Consider the following 17,272-nt stretch of genomic DNA (forward strand, 5'->3'; position numbering starts at 1 on the left):
TCGGAGCAGCGGCGCTCAATCTCAGCTGCACACGAGGATCATCCCAACACCCGGGGGGACCCCCATATGGACTCAGTCAGAATCTCCGCGGCAGGGGGTGGGGGGAGACCTAGGCATCAAGTCCACTGAGTATCAATGCATGATCAAGGCTGAGGATCACAGCTCTGCAGTGGGCTGGGATCTGTGTGTTTAACGTGCTCCCCAGCTTGGGATTCTAAAGAACCCCAAGTAGGCCTCACTCTGTTGGCAGGTATTTGGGAAGCTCTGCTAAAGGCAACGTTCCCCAAAGCAGTGAGTGTGGTCTACCAGACTGAGCAGGGGGAATGGTGGGGGCTGGAGACCAGGTCCTGGGGCCATAGTGAAACGGAGCAGGACCCTATGTTCCCTGGCCCCCATGTCCTCTGCCTGCCTTTTGTCTGTGGAAAAACTTTAGCCAAAGAATAAATTTAATCAGAGAAATGAGAAAATGCAGAAACAAAGGAAAACAGTCGAAGGAGACCAAATAATAATAATTTAGTCATTAAGCAAAGTCAAGGACCTTTAGTTCCTCCTCAAGGGCTATAGATAATATTCTGAGCCATATCCTGTGAGCTGTCTTATAGACACTGAAACCTCCACCAGGTGGAAGAAATGAACTACATGATGACCAGGCTGTAGCCATGACACAAGCTGCCACAATTCTGAGAAATGGCCTCAAGGAAATGGGAACAAACCAACCCTGGAAATGAAGACTAACTGTACTTAAAACAATCAAGATGATGCTGATCAGACCACCTCATGACTAATTTCAAGATGAGTGTCCGCAGGTTCGTGCCCTGGTCCGGGAGGATCCCACATGCCGCGGAGCGGCTGGGCCCGTGAGCCATGGCCGCTGAGCCTGCACGTCCGGAGCCTGTGCTCCGCATGGGAGAGGCCACAACAGTGAGAGGCCCGCGTACCGCAAAAAAAAAAAAAAAAAAGATGAGTGTCGGAGCTGATTGTGCTGTTTCTGCAGGTAGCCCCCTCCCTCGGTCTACAAAAGCTCTTGCCTCCTGATTGATGGGGCGGGGTGGGGGGTGGGGTAATTCAGTCTTTGGACAGGTGTCCACCCTCCCCCCCACCCCCCGGGGTTGCCGGCATCCAAAGTAAAGCAAACTCTCCTTTCCACCAGCCTGGCCTCTTTATTGGCTTTTGAGCGGCGAGCAGCCAGACCCCACTTTCGGTTACAGTAGGGATATAGCCAATGACTGGACAAGAGGGATGCCCAGTGCTTCTCTTCTGCACTGTGGCACATGGGAAACTGCGCAACTGGGGCCCCAGCAGGAGGGGCAGGGCTCACCGGACCCCCTCCCCCAGCACGGAGCTAGCTCTCGGTTTAACACTGTGCTCTTCAGACACCCTGAGAAGCAAGCCATCTGCAGCATACTCCTGTGATGAAATAAAATTCAAATTTTATGGTAAGACAAGAAACATAAACATAAAATTTTTCTTTGTTCATCTGGGCTTCCTCCCTCCTCGCGTGTGTGTGTGTGTGTGTGTGTGTGTGTGTGTGTGTGTGTGTTGCATCTGCATTAACCCGATCTCCTTTGGATATCACATTCTTTCTTAATCTCATAAAGGGTCACAGCTCCTTAAGAGATAACCTTCCTTCTTAATCTTGTAAGAGGCCACAATGACCCATGACCACGCTTTGTACGAGGGGATCTGGATTGTGTAAACTGTCAATAATACGTCATTTAATATACAGCCCTCGCTCAAAACTTACGTAACTGTGCTTTGACCTCTAACAGGCCAAACAGTTCTCAGGGCTTTCGGAGAGGCTGTTCCCAGGTTATAACCCTCAGTTTGGCGTGAATAAAATTTCCCATTTCTTTCTTAGATCGACTGGTTAATTTCTGTGTCAACACCTGGACCTCAACAATATTTGAAGTCAGCCTCATGCATACGGCCTCTGAGGTCAGGGGGTCTGGGTTTAACTCCCACACTATACTTCCTAGCTGTGTGATGTTGGGCAGGTTACCTAACTTCTCTGAGCATGTTTCCTCAGCTGCCATATGGTGATACGAATAGTATCTATATCTTAGTGCGGTGGTGAGAATCAAACAATTCATCCATGAAGAACACTTGCAACAATACCGGGCATGCAGTAAGCGCCCCATGAAGATGAGCTATGAGACACATATATACACATATTATTTATTATACATTACGACTGACTATGCGCCAGGAACTATTTTAAGCACTTTCCGCGGCCTGGTGAGCAGGAGGTCCAGACCCAGGAGCTCGGCCTCCTCTCTGAGGCCTTTGGACAAATCACCTTCCTGCCTGGGCCGGATCTCCCACGCGAAGCCAGGGCCCAGGCTCCGCAAGGCCTCGGGCATCTTTGACTCCGGAGGTGATGAGCCAGACCCTCTCTGGACACCGGGCACCTGTCAACCTGCAGCCAGGACTAGGGTTCCTCTTCCTTCTGACTTAGTCTGGGAAGAGGCGAAAACAGACGGCACGCCAAGGTACAGAGCCGGCTTTCTGCGTGTGGCTTTGGCGTGAGGGCGAGTTTCTCCGCGCCGCCCGCAGCCCACCCGGCACCCGGAGTATCCCAGAGGGCCCGGCCGCCTTTTTGGGAGCAGTTCTCCAGGCAACCACGCCCCTCCCCATCCCCCCGCCCGCAGGAAGTGCCACCGCCCAGCTCGGGCCCCCGGGCAGCGCCTCCGCCGTCTCCCGAGCTGGCACCCGCCGCCCTTGGATCAGCCTGGGCGCGCCCGGGCCCAGACGCGCACGAAGTCTCCTCCCGAAGCCCCGGCCCCGAAGGAGAAAACGCCGAGCGCTGGGCCCAGCGCGCCCCCGCTTTGGGGAAGCCCGGGCTCGGCCGGCGGCAGGGTGGCGCCCTCTGGGGCCCTCCCGAGGGTCAGCTGCGGGCGGCGGCCGGGGCGCGGCGGGCGCGGGAAGCCAGAGGACGGCTGACTCATCTTCCTTCCCGCCGCCGTGAGTCACCCGCCTCCCCCGGGACCCGCTCCCTCTACCCCCACCGCCCCCGCCGTCCTGTGGCGCCCCCTGGCGGCCGCCCTGACTCCCCGCTGCCCCTCCCAGCGCTCTGCGCCCCGCCCCGTGGCCCCGCCCTCCTCGCCCCTACGCGTCTCCACCTTCTGAGCTGAGGCGCTCCGGAAGCCTTCTATGCTTAGTTTATGCATTTAATTCATACTCACAGCCACCCTGGGGGAGGCAGTTGCCATTATGCACCCATACTCAGATAAGGAAATCAAGGCTTAAGTCATGATGTAATGACAATTTTTTAAAAAATATTTATTTTTGGCTGCGTTGGGTCTTCGTTGCTGCGCGCGGGCTTTCTCTAGTTGCTGAGAGCGCGGGCTACTCTTCGCTGCGGTGCGCAGGCTCTAGGCGCTTGGTCTTCAGTAGTTGTGGCACATGGGCTCAGTAGTTGTGGTTCACGGGCTCTAGAGCGCAGGCTCCATAGTTGTGTGACTCGTTCAAGGTTGCTGGGACCCAGGCCTCAGTCCCCAAGCCCTGGGGCACTTTCCATTTTCTCAATGTCATCTCCCCTCTCTCCTCCTGCAGGCAACCCATGTGACTCACGGTGGAACTCAGCTCACATCCAGATTCCAGCACCGGTGAGTAAGTTACCCTGCTGGATGCATTTGCATGAGAACCCACCGAAACAAATCCCCCTGCTGGGAAGCCAGCTCTGTGGGGCCGGGATTTCTTTTCCTCTGTTTTATTCACCGCTGTCTCTCCAGTGCCTAGAAGAGTGAGTGTCTACATTTCATGGAGCTCCACAGATAAATGAAACCTCTCCGCCAAAGAGGCCAGGCAGTCCCAACAGGCCTCAAGGAGATGGAGAGAGGGACTTCCCTGGTGATCCAGTGATTAAGACTCCTCCCCCCAAAAATGGGGAGACAGGAAGTGAAGGGTGGTGGAGGGGTCAGTTCTTCTCCCAAACCTCTCCCAGAAGGAAAGACGCCTCCTAGGGCTCCTTTCGCTGCTCGTCTTCATGCTTCATACCCTGTCCAGGTCAGAAAAGTCTTCCCCAAACCTAGCCTTGATTTTATTCTCACATTCCCTACATACCTGAGGGGCAGTAAGTGAGGTTTGCATCCTCCTGGTTCCTCATGGCTGCTTCTAGAAGTGTCGTCCCATCACCACCCCTGCCACCCCTGTATAAACATCCTTGAAGAATCTGGGCGATCAGCTTTAGCTCCCGTTCCCCTTCCTCCTGGTGCCCCTTCTTGCTGTTGTCCTCTGGCCTCTTGGCCACTTCCCCTCCTTCCCTGAAGACTCGGCTCCTGGCTCAATGCCTGCTGTCCCCGTGACTCTGCTCTCGCTCTGCCAGGCAGCAGCCACGTGGGAGGAACCATCCATCACCACGGCCTCTGATCCTGGACCTCTTGATTCATGCTACAACACAGAGGAACCTTGAGGACATTATGTTAAGTGAAGTAAGTCAGTCACACACATATAGTATACGGTTCCACTTCCATGAGGTCCCTACTGTGGTCAAATCCACAGAGACAGAAAGCAGTGGAACGGTGGTTGCCAGGGAATGCGGGGCCAGGGGGATGGACATGGGAAGTTGTTGTTTGATGGGTACAGAATTTTAGTTTTACAAAATGAAAAGAGTTCTGGAAATTGATTGCACAACAATGTGAATGTACTTAACACTACTGAACTGTAAACCTAAAAAAATGGTTAAGATGGTAAATTTGGCATTGTGTTGGGGTTCTTTTACAATTAAAAATAAGAAAAACATAAATTAGCTGGCATTTCTCTCCTGCTTTAAACCCTAGAATGGCTTCCTATTATGAGAATAGGATCTGAATTCCTGACTTGGTGTAGAAAGCCCCGATGACTTCTACTCCTCTGTCACCCTCACCTCTGCTCTGGGTCCCCCTGTTCAGCCGCACCAGCTGCCTCTGCGTACCCACACCAGGCTCATCCCCCCCGGAAGGCTCTGTCTCCACCTTTTCCCATGGCAATCCCCACCCTTTACTCTGAGCTAACATGCTCAGGTTTTCCCTGGCCAAACTGTCTGTAGATTTCCCCATTTTTCTATGTCGCTGTCCCCTTTACTTCTTCAGAGCACTTTTCTCAGTTTGCAATTACTGGCTTATTTGTTTACTGCCTGTTTCCTGCTGACATGGCCACCATTGCTGCCATCACCTCCAGGCACTAAGCCCCAAGAAGGCAGGAAGCAGAGCTGTCCGGATCCCCCTCTACCCCAGCACCCAGTACAGGGTGCTGGACACACACGCAGTCCCTCCTACATCTTTGCTGATGAACGAGTGAGTCTCTGGCTTTTTTTCTCGGTGTAGCAACAGCACAGGGAGAAGCAGGCGTTCTTGGAGTTAAATCCCAGCCTCATCACTTATTAGCTGTGTGTCATTAGCTGTGTGAACTTCAGGGGTTTTGGGGTTTTGTTTTCTGTAAACTGGGGATATCTTGCAAGGTAATTTTGAGGATTATTGTGTTAAATTATATATAACAAGTGCTCGCCACCGATAGATGTCAGCGTATTAGTGCCTAACGTCATTGCATTCTACTCTCTCAAGGGGATACTGTTACCTTGAGTCTGATCAAAACTATAAAACCTCCCTCTAGATAGAAAAATGAAGCTAAACACATATTTTACACATAAATTCTAGGTGTTCACTGACCATCAGAAGCCTGACCAGAGTCACCAGGTTAAGAACCTGAATATAAGGGAGAAAAACAAAGCAAAGTGTTAGCGGTCAAGAATGCCTGGGGAATAACTAAAGCAGCCCCGCAGGTCCAGGGCTGCCATCCCTGGTTCTACAGCGCTGCCTGGCGGTGGGATAGAATTGTTGCCTAGGATTCCCGGGCCGGGGGAGAAATGCAGGATTCCGAGTCCCTGCTCCGAGCCTACCCTCAGCACCTCGGCTGGCCTCTGTCCACACTTCTTCTCCCGCATCCCATCTCTTAGGAATTTAAAGTCTCTTGGAGCACTGAGGGACTTCCCTGGCAGTCCAGTGGTTAAGACTCCGTGCTTCCACTGCAGGGAGCGCGTGCTCGATCCCTGATCCAGGAACCAAGATCCCACATCTGGTGTGGGGCAGCCAAAAAAAAACCAAACAAAAACAAAAACTCTTGGAGGACTTCCCTGGTGGCGCAGTGGTTAAGAAACGCCTACCAGTGCAGGGGACACGGGTTCGAGCCCTGGTCCGGGAAGATCCCACATGTGGCAGAGCAACTAAGCCTGTGCGCCACGACTACTGAGCCTGCGCTCTAGAGCCCACGAGGCACAACTACTGAGCCTGCGCGCCACAACTACTGAAGCCCACGTGCCTAGAGCCTGTGCTCCGCAACAAAAGAAGCCACCGCACTGAGAAGCCCGAGCACCGCCACGAAGAGTAGCCCCCGCTCGCTGCAACTAGAGAAAGCCCACGCGCAGCAACAAAGACCCAACGCAGCCCAAAATAAATAAATTAATTAATTTTTGTAAAAAAACAACAACTCTTGGAGGCTTGAAATGTTTCCAAGAAAAGTTGTGTCACTGGGCTCTCAGGTAGACTGGTAGTTTCAGGGAAAAAAGTAATAAGCACCTTAGTTCTCCACTTTTCACAAATTCGAAATGTGGCATTGATTACAGCTGTCACAGTGTCTCATTATATTAATAATTATTACAATCCTAAAGATTTCAGATTCTTAAAGATTTAATTAATGGGGACAGGGGACTCTGGTGAATCATTTTCCTGTCTTATGCATGTTTTTGTTTACCTTTTAAAATGTGCTTTATATGTTCATACTGTTGTGCTATGTTATACCCCCAAATTAGGAAAACTCATGAATGGCTCAAAAGTGCTTCCTTGATGTGTAAATGTAGCAATTAAGGTGGTAATAGGGACCTGACAACTCAGAACAATGCCATTCATAAACTGTGAACTGGGTTTCAGTGGGGATATAATATGTCTAAAGGTGCTGGGATGAAGGAAAATGTGAGTGATGATTTTGCACAGTAAGAAAAAAGAAACTGCAAATAGGAACTACCACAAACATTCTCTGGAAACTGGATTTTATTGACTATTCATTCACCCCTGTCCCCAGGGCATTATCAGCTCTAAAATGTCAAATCGAGGTTCGAAGTCATTAAAGCTTGTGTATCGCTCATAGTTAGAGCCTACTGATTTTTTCCAGAATAACTTCAATATAGCATTTCCCAGAATAAAAATTTAAGTTTGTGATAGAGAGAAAGGCCCCAGGAATGTAGCACATCACTCCAAGTTGCCCTCACTCTTCAGAGCAAACACGAGTACAAGACACACAACAGAGAAGACAGACAAACCGGTTGTGAAGTTAGTGACATAGATACTTAGGAAGCAGTTTTATCGCCACTGCTGGATGTCAGAGAACAGTGGCAAACTAGATTCAAGATCAATCATCATCGGGTACGGATGTCAGCGTTCAGTTCTCTCTGTGGCTGGTGAAAATCCTCATATCCAGACGGTGCAATAGCTTTCAGAAGGGGGAACACATATGATGGCAAAGTAGTCAATGAGTTTCTGTTCCGCTTTTCTCTAAAATTCTCTACTGCAAGAGAAAAATACTTTGTCTTATTAGAGATTATTTGGTAAATGAAAAAGACACACTGGGATCAGGACAGATGAAGCACTGGCTTTGGCAGCAAGAAGGCGGGAGGTCTAAATTCTAATAAAGGAGGTTGTCTAACTCTGAGCCTCAGTTTTTCCCTCTGAAAATTGGGAATGATGTTGATAACAGTAATAGCAATGCCTGTTTCATACAGTTGTGGTAAAGATTAGTGAAGAACTACCTATAAAGCACTTAGGGCAATGTCTGGCATATATGAATAGAAAGCACTGAGTGAAGGTGAGTCATTATTATTACCATCATATGAATTCCAGTTCCAACACTGTTTAATTCACGGAGGACCACTGACAGCCCTCAATACGTGTCCTGAACCCAATTCAGTGTTGAAGGAAATAGAAAACATTTTCACCATGAGTCAAACAGCAGTCACTAAGGACACATTCTTTTCAACGTGGTCACAGAATTAGGCAGCAAGTACAAGAACGCTTCCTACCTGCAACCCCTAGGAAGTACACAGATGCTGGAGGGCAAAGTAGTTCACATGAGTCTTGTTTTGTTTTAGCATTTTATTGAGATATAATTCACATAACATAAAATTCACCATTTTAGGGCTTCCCTGGTGGCCCAGTGGTTAAGAATCCGCCTGCCAATGCAGGGGACACGGGTTTGAGCCCTGGCCCAGGAAGATCCCACGTGCCGCGGAGCAACTAAGCCCATGTGCCACAACTACTGAGCCTGCGCTCTAGAGCCCGCGAGGCACAACTACTGAGCCCGCGTGCCGCAACTACTGAAGCCCACAAGAGAAGCCACTGCAATGAGAAGCCCGTGCACCTCAACGAAGAGTAGCCCCCGCTCACCGCAACTAGAGAAAGCCCGCGTGCAGCATCGATGACCCAATGCAGCCCAAAATAAATAAATAAATTTATTAAAAAAATAATAATTCACCATTTAAAAGTGTACACTTCAGTGACTTTTAGTATATTCGCTATGTCGTGCAACCAGCACCACTATCTACTTCCAGAACATTCTTATCACCCCAGAAAGAAACCCCATACCTATTAGCCGTTAATCCAGATTCCCAGCGCCCCCCCAAGCCCTGGCAACTGCTAATCTACTTTCTGTCTCTATGGCTTTACCTGTTCTAGACGTTTCATATAAATGGCATCATACACTCTGTGGCCTTTTGTGGCTTGTTTCACTTGGCACCATGCTTTCGCGGTTCATCCGTGTCATAGCACGTAATGGTACTTCACTCCTCTTCACGGCTGAGTAATATTCCACTGTATGGATAGACCCCACTTTGTTTACCTGTTCATCAGTTGATGGACATTGGGTCGTCTCTGTTTTTTGGCTATTTTGAATAATGCTCCCATGAACATTCATGTACGAGCTTGCGTGTGAACGTATGTTTTCAGTTCTCCCAGGAATGAAATTGCTGAGTCCTGTGGTAATTTTATGTTTTACCTTTTGCGAAACTGCGAAACGGCTTTCCGCAGCAGCCAAAACGTTTTTACATTCCCAGCAGCGCTGTATGAAGATTCCACTTTTTCTACGTGCCCGCCCACACTTGTCGTTGTCGTTGTTGTTGTTACAACTGTCCCAGGGGATGTGAAGTAGCATCTCCTTGTGGTTCTGATTTACATTCCCCTAGTAACTAAAGATGTTAAAAACATCTTTTCATGTGATTTTTGGCCATTTGTATATCTTCTTTGGAGAAATATCTATTCAAACCATTTGCCCATTTTTTCACTGGGTTGTCTTTCTCTTGTTGAGTTGTAAGAATCCCTTATATACTCTGGACACTAGCCCCCTTATCAGATATATGATTTGCAAATATTTTCTCCCATTCTGTGGGTTGTATTTTCACTTTCTTGTTAGTGTTCTTTGACCCACAAAAGTTTTATTTCATTTTCTTTTTTATTCTTGGCTTAGTTTTATTTATTTATTTATTTATTGGCTATACCACATGGCTTGCAGTTCCCTGACCAGGGGTTGAACATGCACCCTCAGCAGTGAAAGTGTAGAGTCCTAACCACTGGACCGCCAGGGAATTCTCTGATTCACAAAAGTTTGTGTGTGTGTGTGTGTGTGTGGTACACGGGCCTCTCACTGTTGTGGCCTCTCCCGTTGCGGAGCACAGGCTCCGGATGCACAGGCTCAGCGGCCATGGCTCACGGGCCCAGCTGCTCCGCGGCATGTGGGATCTTCCCGGACCGGGGCACGAACCCGTGTCCCCTGCATCGGCAGGCGGACTCTCAACCACTGCGCCACCAGGGAAGCCCACAAAAATTTTAGTTTTGATGAAGTCCAGTTTATCTGGTTTCTTCTCCTTGACTGCTTGTGCTTTTGTTATCATTTCTAAAAATCTACTGCCTAATCCAAGGTCACACAGACTTTCACATATGTTTACTTCTAAATTTCTATAGTTTTAGCTCTTACATTTAGGTCTTTGATCTATTTTGAGTTAAGTTTTGTATATGGTATGAAGTAAGGGTTCAAATTCATTCTTTTGCATGTGGATATTGAGTTGTCCCAGCATCCTTTGTTGAAAAAGCTATTCTTTCCCCATTTAATGGTCTTGGCACCCTTCTCAAAAATTGATTGACCATAAACATATGGGTTTATTTCTGGACTCTCAATTCTATCCCATTGATCTATGGCTATCCTTATACTAATACCACACTGTCTTGATTACTATAGCTTTGTAGTAAGTTTTGAAATTGGTAAATGAGTCCTTCAACTTTACTCTTGTCTTTTCAAGATTGTACTGGTTATTCTTGGTCCCTTGCAATTCTATATGAAATTTAGGATTCGCTTGTCCATTTCTGGAAAAAAAAAAAAGCAGTATTAATAGGGATTTCAGTGAATCTGTAGGTCAGTTCAGCAAATATTGCCATCTTAACAGATGGCAGATCTTAAATTTTCCAGACAGTGAACACGGATGTCTTTAGATTTATTTAAACCTTCCTTAATTTCTTTCAGAAGTGTTTCATAGTATACAAGTCTTGCACTTCTCTGGTTCAATTTATTCCTAAGTATTTTATTCTTTTTGATGGTATTATAAATGGAATTGTCTTCTTAATTTCACTTTCAGATTGTTCACTGCTAGTACATAGAAATGAAGCTGATTTTTTTTTTTTTTTTTTTTTTTTTTTTTTGCGGTACGCGAGCCTCTCCCTGTCGTGGCCTCTCCCGTTGCGGAGCGCAGGCTCCGGACGCGCAGGCTCAGCGGCCAGGGCTCACGGGCCTAGCCGCTCCGCGGCATGTGGGATCTTCCCGGACCGGGGCACGAACCCGCGTCCCCTGCATCGGCAGGCGGACTCTCAACCACTGCGCCACCAGGGAAGCCCTGAAGCTGATTTTTTATGTTGATCTTATATCCTTCAACTTTACTGAACTTATTTATTAGCTCTAACCAGGGTTGGGGTGTTTTTTTTGTTTGTTTTTTGTTGTTATTGTGGTGGGGTTTTTTTGTTTTTCTAAATTCTTTAGGGTTTCTTTTAATATATAAGACCATGTCGTCTGGAAATTAAGATAGTTTTACTTCTTCCTTTTCATTACGTGAGATTTTGAAACGCGGGATGACACTTCGTGACTGATAGTGCCGATAAAGAGCATTCTTCCAAACGCACGTGGTTTGCTCACGTAGCATATCTTAGTGATATGTCAGAATCTATCACCCAGAACCAAAAGTTCACAGTTGTGACGCTGGACATAAAATATCAGGATTTCTTAAAGCTAGAACTCTGGCACAGTTGCATCATCAAAGTTTTACTATGTCCCAACATTTGATTTCTTTGAAAAAGAAATTAAAAACATATAATTGGGCATATTTTAAAACCACTTTGATAAAAAAAACTTTGTGCTGTGGATATTTTAACACACACACACACACACACACACACACACACACACACACACACAGCTTGTAATTCTACATCAGAACAAGAAGTACTTTCCAAAGCTGAACCAACCCAAAGACTGGATAAGGAATCCAACTGACCGACCTCCCAGGTGAAAATGGTCAGTCTTCCAAATTGCACATTTGGATTCTGATCATTCAGCAAACCACCTTCCCTGAGAATGCTCTGCACAGTTGAGTATAAGTTTCATCTGTTATCCAGGACTGTCTCATGAAGCACTCAGTGACGTTCCTTAACTGGTCCTAATTTAGTGGAAACAGGAAAAAAAAAAAGAAAGAAACTGTCTGGCTGTGACTCAAACCTGAGCCATGACTCAAACTCTCTGATATCAAGCTCAATATAAATACCCTAGTGAAGGTTACCCATATATCTTTCTCGTTGATTTATTACTTCGTTTTTTAAATAAGTTTATTTATTTATTTATTTTTGGCTGCGTTGGGTCTTCGTTGCCGCATGCGGGCTTTCTCTCTTGTTGCAGCGAGCGGGGGCTACTCTTCGTTGCGGTGCGCAGGCTTCTCATTGTGGTGGCTTCTCTTGTTGCGGAGCATGGGCTCTAGGCACACAGGCTCAGTAGTTGTGACACGCAGGCTCAGTAGCTGTGGCTCACGGGCTCTAGAGCGCAAGCTCAGTAGTTGTGGCACATGGGCTTAGTTGCTCTGCAGCACGTGGGATCTTCCCAGACCAGGGCTCGAACCCGTGTCCCCTGCATTGGCAGGCGGATTCTTAACCACTTCGCCACCAGAGAAGTCCCTGATTTATTACTTTTTAAAATAAATGTTTCATTATGCTATTTTAACATTTGTGATAATTTTTGAATGTATCAAAAATTCTAGTCCTTTGTGTGTAACAGACACCCACTAAAACAGTCTGTAGATGCCGAAGTTTGAAAAACGTTGGTTTAGTGGAAAGGGCACTGGACTGTGAGCCAGGAGGTCTAGATTCTCGTCTTGCTTTTGACCTTGACTGCGTTAGTCAACTTCGATAAGCCTTAGTCTCCCGGTTGTAGGATAGATGGTATTCCCTGCTCTGGCTTTTCCTCACGTGGCTTCTGTAAAAAGCAAATGAGAAAGTAGACGCACAGGTGCTTTGTAACCTGTAAGACTTTGTGCAAACGTATGGGATGAGATGGGGTTTGTTTTTTAATTGGAGTGTAGTTGATTTACAATGCTGTGTTAGTTTCAGGTGTACAGCAAAGTGAATCAGTTATACATATGAGATGTATACATATGAGATGTATACATCTCATATGTATACATGTATACATCTCATATGTATACATGAGATTATACATATGAGATGTATACATATGAGATGTCTTTTATTTATTTTTTTAACATCTTTATTGGAGTATAATTGCTTTACAGTGGTGTGTTAGTTTCTGCTTTATAACAAAGTGAATCGGCTATATGGACACATATACCCAAATCTCCTCCTTCTTGCATCTCCCTGAGATGGTCTTTTAAAAAGACTGTCTGTCCCTGTGGCTTCCTTGCTTCTGGTTCCTTTGTGTACGTCCCCATGCCCCACCCACCGACCCCAGCTTTGCATTTCTGAATCTGGCCTATCACCCCACCACCACCCTGGGGACCAAACCCCATTTGTCTCTGGTGAAGAAAGTGCCTGGGTCCCCTGAGTCTTGCTGTAACTTTTCTGTACCAGAGGCTCGCGCTGTCTCTCTCTCTCTCTCTCTCTCTCTCCATCTCTTGGGCTCTCCCCATAATTATCTAGAGAGAGGGAGCTTCTGATCAGCTTGGGGGCTGCACTGTGTGTACCCCCAGGCCCGACTGCAGAGATCTGTCCCTCTACCCCACTCAGCTCCTTCCCCTCCCAAGGAAACCCACACCTGAGATTCAGTAGACAAACTCTCTCTCCCCCAGTGCCCTCTGCTATAGTCTGGGAAACTCTGCCAGGTTCTGAGCCAGAGAAGGAAGAGGACGGCCTCACCCTGCGGACCCCACCCTCCAGGAATGGATTTATGCTTCATTGTTGGTGGCAACTATAGAAACCACAGGTGAGTATGAGTCACAAGGTAGTAAACAGGATTCTTTACTGACAGAGGTTGCCCAGGGCAACCCTGGGAGGGCAGGGCCCTGGATTTCTGGATTGGCCTCTGAAAACCTCCTAGAACACAGAGCTCCCAGACCATGGCACTGGGCCAGGCCAACAAACCCAGATGAATCATTAGCCATTCTTCTGGAGTTCCTGCTCGAACCTGGGCTTATTTCCCTTCCTCAAACTCACCACGCTGGCTCTTGGCTCTTTTTTTTCTTTTTTTTAAATTTAATTTTATTTTTGGCTGCGTTGGGTATTCGTTGCTGTGCGCGGGCTTTCTCTAGTTGCGGCGGGCGGGGGCTACTCTTCGTCGTTGCAGTGCGTGGGCTTCTCATTGCAGTGGCTTCTCTCGTTGCGGAGCACGGGCTCTAGGGCACATGGGCTTCAGCAGTTGTGGCGTGCGGGCTTCAGTAGCTGTGGCACACGGGCTTAGTTCCTCCACGGCATGTGGGATCTTCCCGGACCAGAGCTCGAACCCGTGTCCCCTGCATTGGCAGGTGGATTCCTAACCACGGCGCCACCAGGGAAGTCCTGGCTCTTGGCTCTTGACTTTCCTATCTGAGCTTCCAGCTCCATGAAATTTTCTTCCCTCTTCCTTTTACTCAGAAAACACCTATTCATCCTTTAGATCTCAGGCCCCTGAAATCTCGGGACCTTCCCTGACTGCTGGAAGTGTCAGAAACCCCATGAAAAGTGGAATCTTATTTCTCACATCGGTGAAATCAGGGCGCTCTCCATGGAGTCCTCCAGAGCCCAGGCTCCTTCCCCCTCTGCCAGCCTGAGGGCAAGTCCCTCTGCCTCGGTCCAAGGAGTACTCAACACACCATTGGAAGAGAATCGATTGCCACCAACTCAAACTCTCTGTCACCTTCTTCCTGCGTGCACTCAAGGTATCCGCTGGGTCTCTGTCCCACCTGGCTGTTGACTGTTCTGCCACCTTATAAAGGAAAGGTGAGCCTCTTATCAACCGTGTGCAAGAGGAGGGTAGTGGGACTCCCCCCGACCCTGCAACCACCACTGTGGGCGGGCAATAGGCTGCATCGTCCATAGAGAATTTTAAAACATTAACCGTCCCCCAAATGGGCTGCTCTGTATTATCACCTCGGGGCGATTCCAAACAACCTCAGTAGGGACTTCCCTGGTGCCGCAGTGGTTAAGGCTCCATGCTGTCAGTGCAGGGGGGCCCGGGTTCAATCCCTGGTCAGGGAACTACATCCCACATGCATGCCGCAATGAAGAGTTTGCATGCCACAACTAAGGAGCCTGCGAGCCACAACTAAGGAGCCAGCAAGCCGCAACTAAGGAGCCTGCCTGCCACAACTAAGGAGCCTGCCTGCCACAACTAAGACCCGGTGCAACCAAATAAAAACAAATAAATAAATAAATAAATATTGGGGGAAAATGTCTTAAAAAAATAAAATAAACAACCTCATTGATAACATATTCCTCCCTGAAAAAATATTTTGTTGGTCTAAGTTCTGAATCTACACAAATGTTGTGGTTTCCACTGGCTTTCAATAATAGATATGTAAACTTCACATTGGCCTATCTGTGTAATTTAACCTTTAAAAAACATTATATTCAACATAGAATTTAATCCTGAAAACGCCAGTTATACAGTGGGCCCCGGACACCCACCACCTCAGCCCCATGGACCCCTTTCCAGAGTGAGTTTATGAGGATTCCCTCCTTCGGAATCATCTGAGCTCCCTTCACGCTAGGTCAGCACCTCCATCTCTGCAACACGTATCTGTGTTCAAACAGTAGAACCAAAGGAAACCGTGACGGCACCTTGACTATAAAAAAAGAAATGAATTGAGTTATTTACCTCTGTCTACTTGGACTTTTTTATTTTTTTTTTTGTGGTATGCGGGCCTCTCGCTGTTGGGGCCTCTCCCATTGCGGAGCACAGGCTCCGGACGCGCAGGCTCAGCAGCCATGGCTCACGGGCCCAGCCGCTCCGCGGCATGTGGGATCCTCCCGGACCGGGGCACGAACCCGTGTCCCCTGCATCGGCAGGCGGACTCTCAACCACTGCACCACCAGGGAAGCCCTACTTGGACTTTTTATGTGCGTTAAAAAATTTTAAACCGTGAAAAGGAGGGCAAATTACAGGTTAGACTTTTTTTGTTGAGTCAGGACAAACATGAAATGTCATCATTTCTTTTTATGATTATTGCTGAAAATAATTTTGTCTAATGGAGAGGGAAGGTGTTTAATCCATGCCACGTGAGACGCTTCAGGTGTGCCTCAGCCTCTCCCCGCTCCTGGATTTTGTTAGGAATTATTGTTAATTATTATCAATGCTTGGAATGCAAAAACTTTGTGGCCCCAAAAAAAAGCCACCAAAATGTCAGCTTTGATGACTCCTCCTTTAATCGAATCACCGCAAGCCTGTGACACATCTTCATGTCTTCTCTGTCATGTATGTATTTTTGTTATGGGCACAATATGAAATTAATAAAAAGAAGATATTTTGTGGATGGACCTAGAGATTGTCATACTGAGTGAAGCAAGTCAGACAGAGAAAGACCACTATCATATGATATCTCTTATATGAGGAATCTAAAAAAGGGTAAAAATGAACTTATTTACAAAACAGAAATAGAGTCACAGATGTAGAAAACAAACTTACGGTTACCAGGGGGAAGGGAGGGGAAGGATAAATTGGGAGATTGGGACTGACATATATAAACTACTATATATAAAATAGATAACCAATAAGGACCTACTGTATAGCACAGGGAGCTCAGTACTCTGTAATGGCCCATATGGGAAAAGAATCTAAAAAAGAGTGGATATATGTATATGTATAACTGATTCACTTTGCTGTACACCTGAAACCAATACAACATTGTAAATCAACTATACTTCAATTAAAAAAAAACCTTTTTAAAGAATTTAATAGAAAATGAGTACATAAAATAAAAAGATACTTTGGCCCATGTTGGGGTGTTCTGGATTCAGATATGTCACAGAGGGGCTGCACCTCAAGGCATGCAGAACTTCCTGGACCAGGGATGGAACCCGCGCCCCGAGGAGCAGAAGGGTGGAGTCTTAACCACTGGACCACCAAGGAAGCCCGATGATGGTACTCATTTCCATACACCCCCAATTGTCTAAGGATGCCTGATTCCTGAGGGCGAATCCCTTGAGCACAAAGCAGGTGAAGTTCTGAAGGTGATCATACTTTATATCACGCAGGTGACAGACACATGGCCAAGCACCTTGCCTTATCTGTCTTAAAAATATTCATGATTCTTAAAGAGCGTCTGGGCATTTGATGCCGATCCGCTGTGAGGTGCACCCGTGCCCTGGCTATTCTCAGCCGTGCCAGAGCTCAGCTGGCACCCTCAGCCGTCCTGTCTGGGTCTGTTTTCTCCTTTGCATATTTGCATGACTTCCAGGAGGAGGAAGTGAAAAGTTTCACATTTACTTTCGACAGCTGAACACGATGTCTTTAAATAAAAGGAACCTATATCAGAGGCACTTTAGTGTTTTATATTTTTGCAAACATTTAATGACCTGTAGAAAAAATGTTTCATTAACTTTTGCCCCCAGATTCTTGGATAATGGAAAATCATTCTTTTTTTTTTTTTAATTTGGATACGTCTCCTGCCTGCTGTCAATCATCAATCATTTCTCTGCTCATTTGTTTATTCCTACCGTGTTCTTATTAGATTAACTTTAACAATGTTATGTGATTCTCCTGTAAATAATGCATTTAACAACAATCATGAAGT

General features: G+C 47.1%; 1 protein-coding gene across 1 annotated transcript; it reads left to right on the forward strand.

Annotated features, from left to right (window-relative positions):
* Positions 1-2,120: 2,120 nt before the first annotated feature.
* LOC117196311 (translation initiation factor IF-2-like) lies at positions 2,121-16,016 on the forward strand. Its single transcript, XM_049694424.1, has 6 exons — positions 2,121-2,125; positions 2,456-2,961; positions 3,553-3,605; positions 4,325-4,430; positions 13,355-13,488; positions 14,136-16,016. Exons 1-4 carry the CDS (start codon positions 2,121-2,123, stop codon positions 4,409-4,411), a joined length of 651 nt encoding a protein of 216 aa, XP_049550381.1. The 3' UTR covers positions 4,412-4,430; positions 13,355-13,488; positions 14,136-16,016.
* Positions 16,017-17,272: the final 1,256 nt, after the last annotated feature.

This window comes from Orcinus orca, chromosome 11 (genome assembly GCF_937001465.1).
Source record: "Orcinus orca chromosome 11, mOrcOrc1.1, whole genome shotgun sequence".
In the NCBI taxonomy this organism is placed as follows: domain Eukaryota; kingdom Metazoa; phylum Chordata; class Mammalia; order Artiodactyla; family Delphinidae; genus Orcinus; species Orcinus orca.

Bases quoted from the DNA above. Each gene is read 5' to 3' on its own strand.
- LOC117196311 (XM_049694424.1), top strand. The intron at 2,962-3,552 runs GTGAGTCACCCG...CTCCTCCTGCAG, and splicing joins TCATCTTCCTTCCCGCCGCC to GCAACCCATGTGACTCACGG. The intron at 3,606-4,324 runs GTGAGTAAGTTA...TCGCTCTGCCAG, and splicing joins ACATCCAGATTCCAGCACCG to GCAGCAGCCACGTGGGAGGA.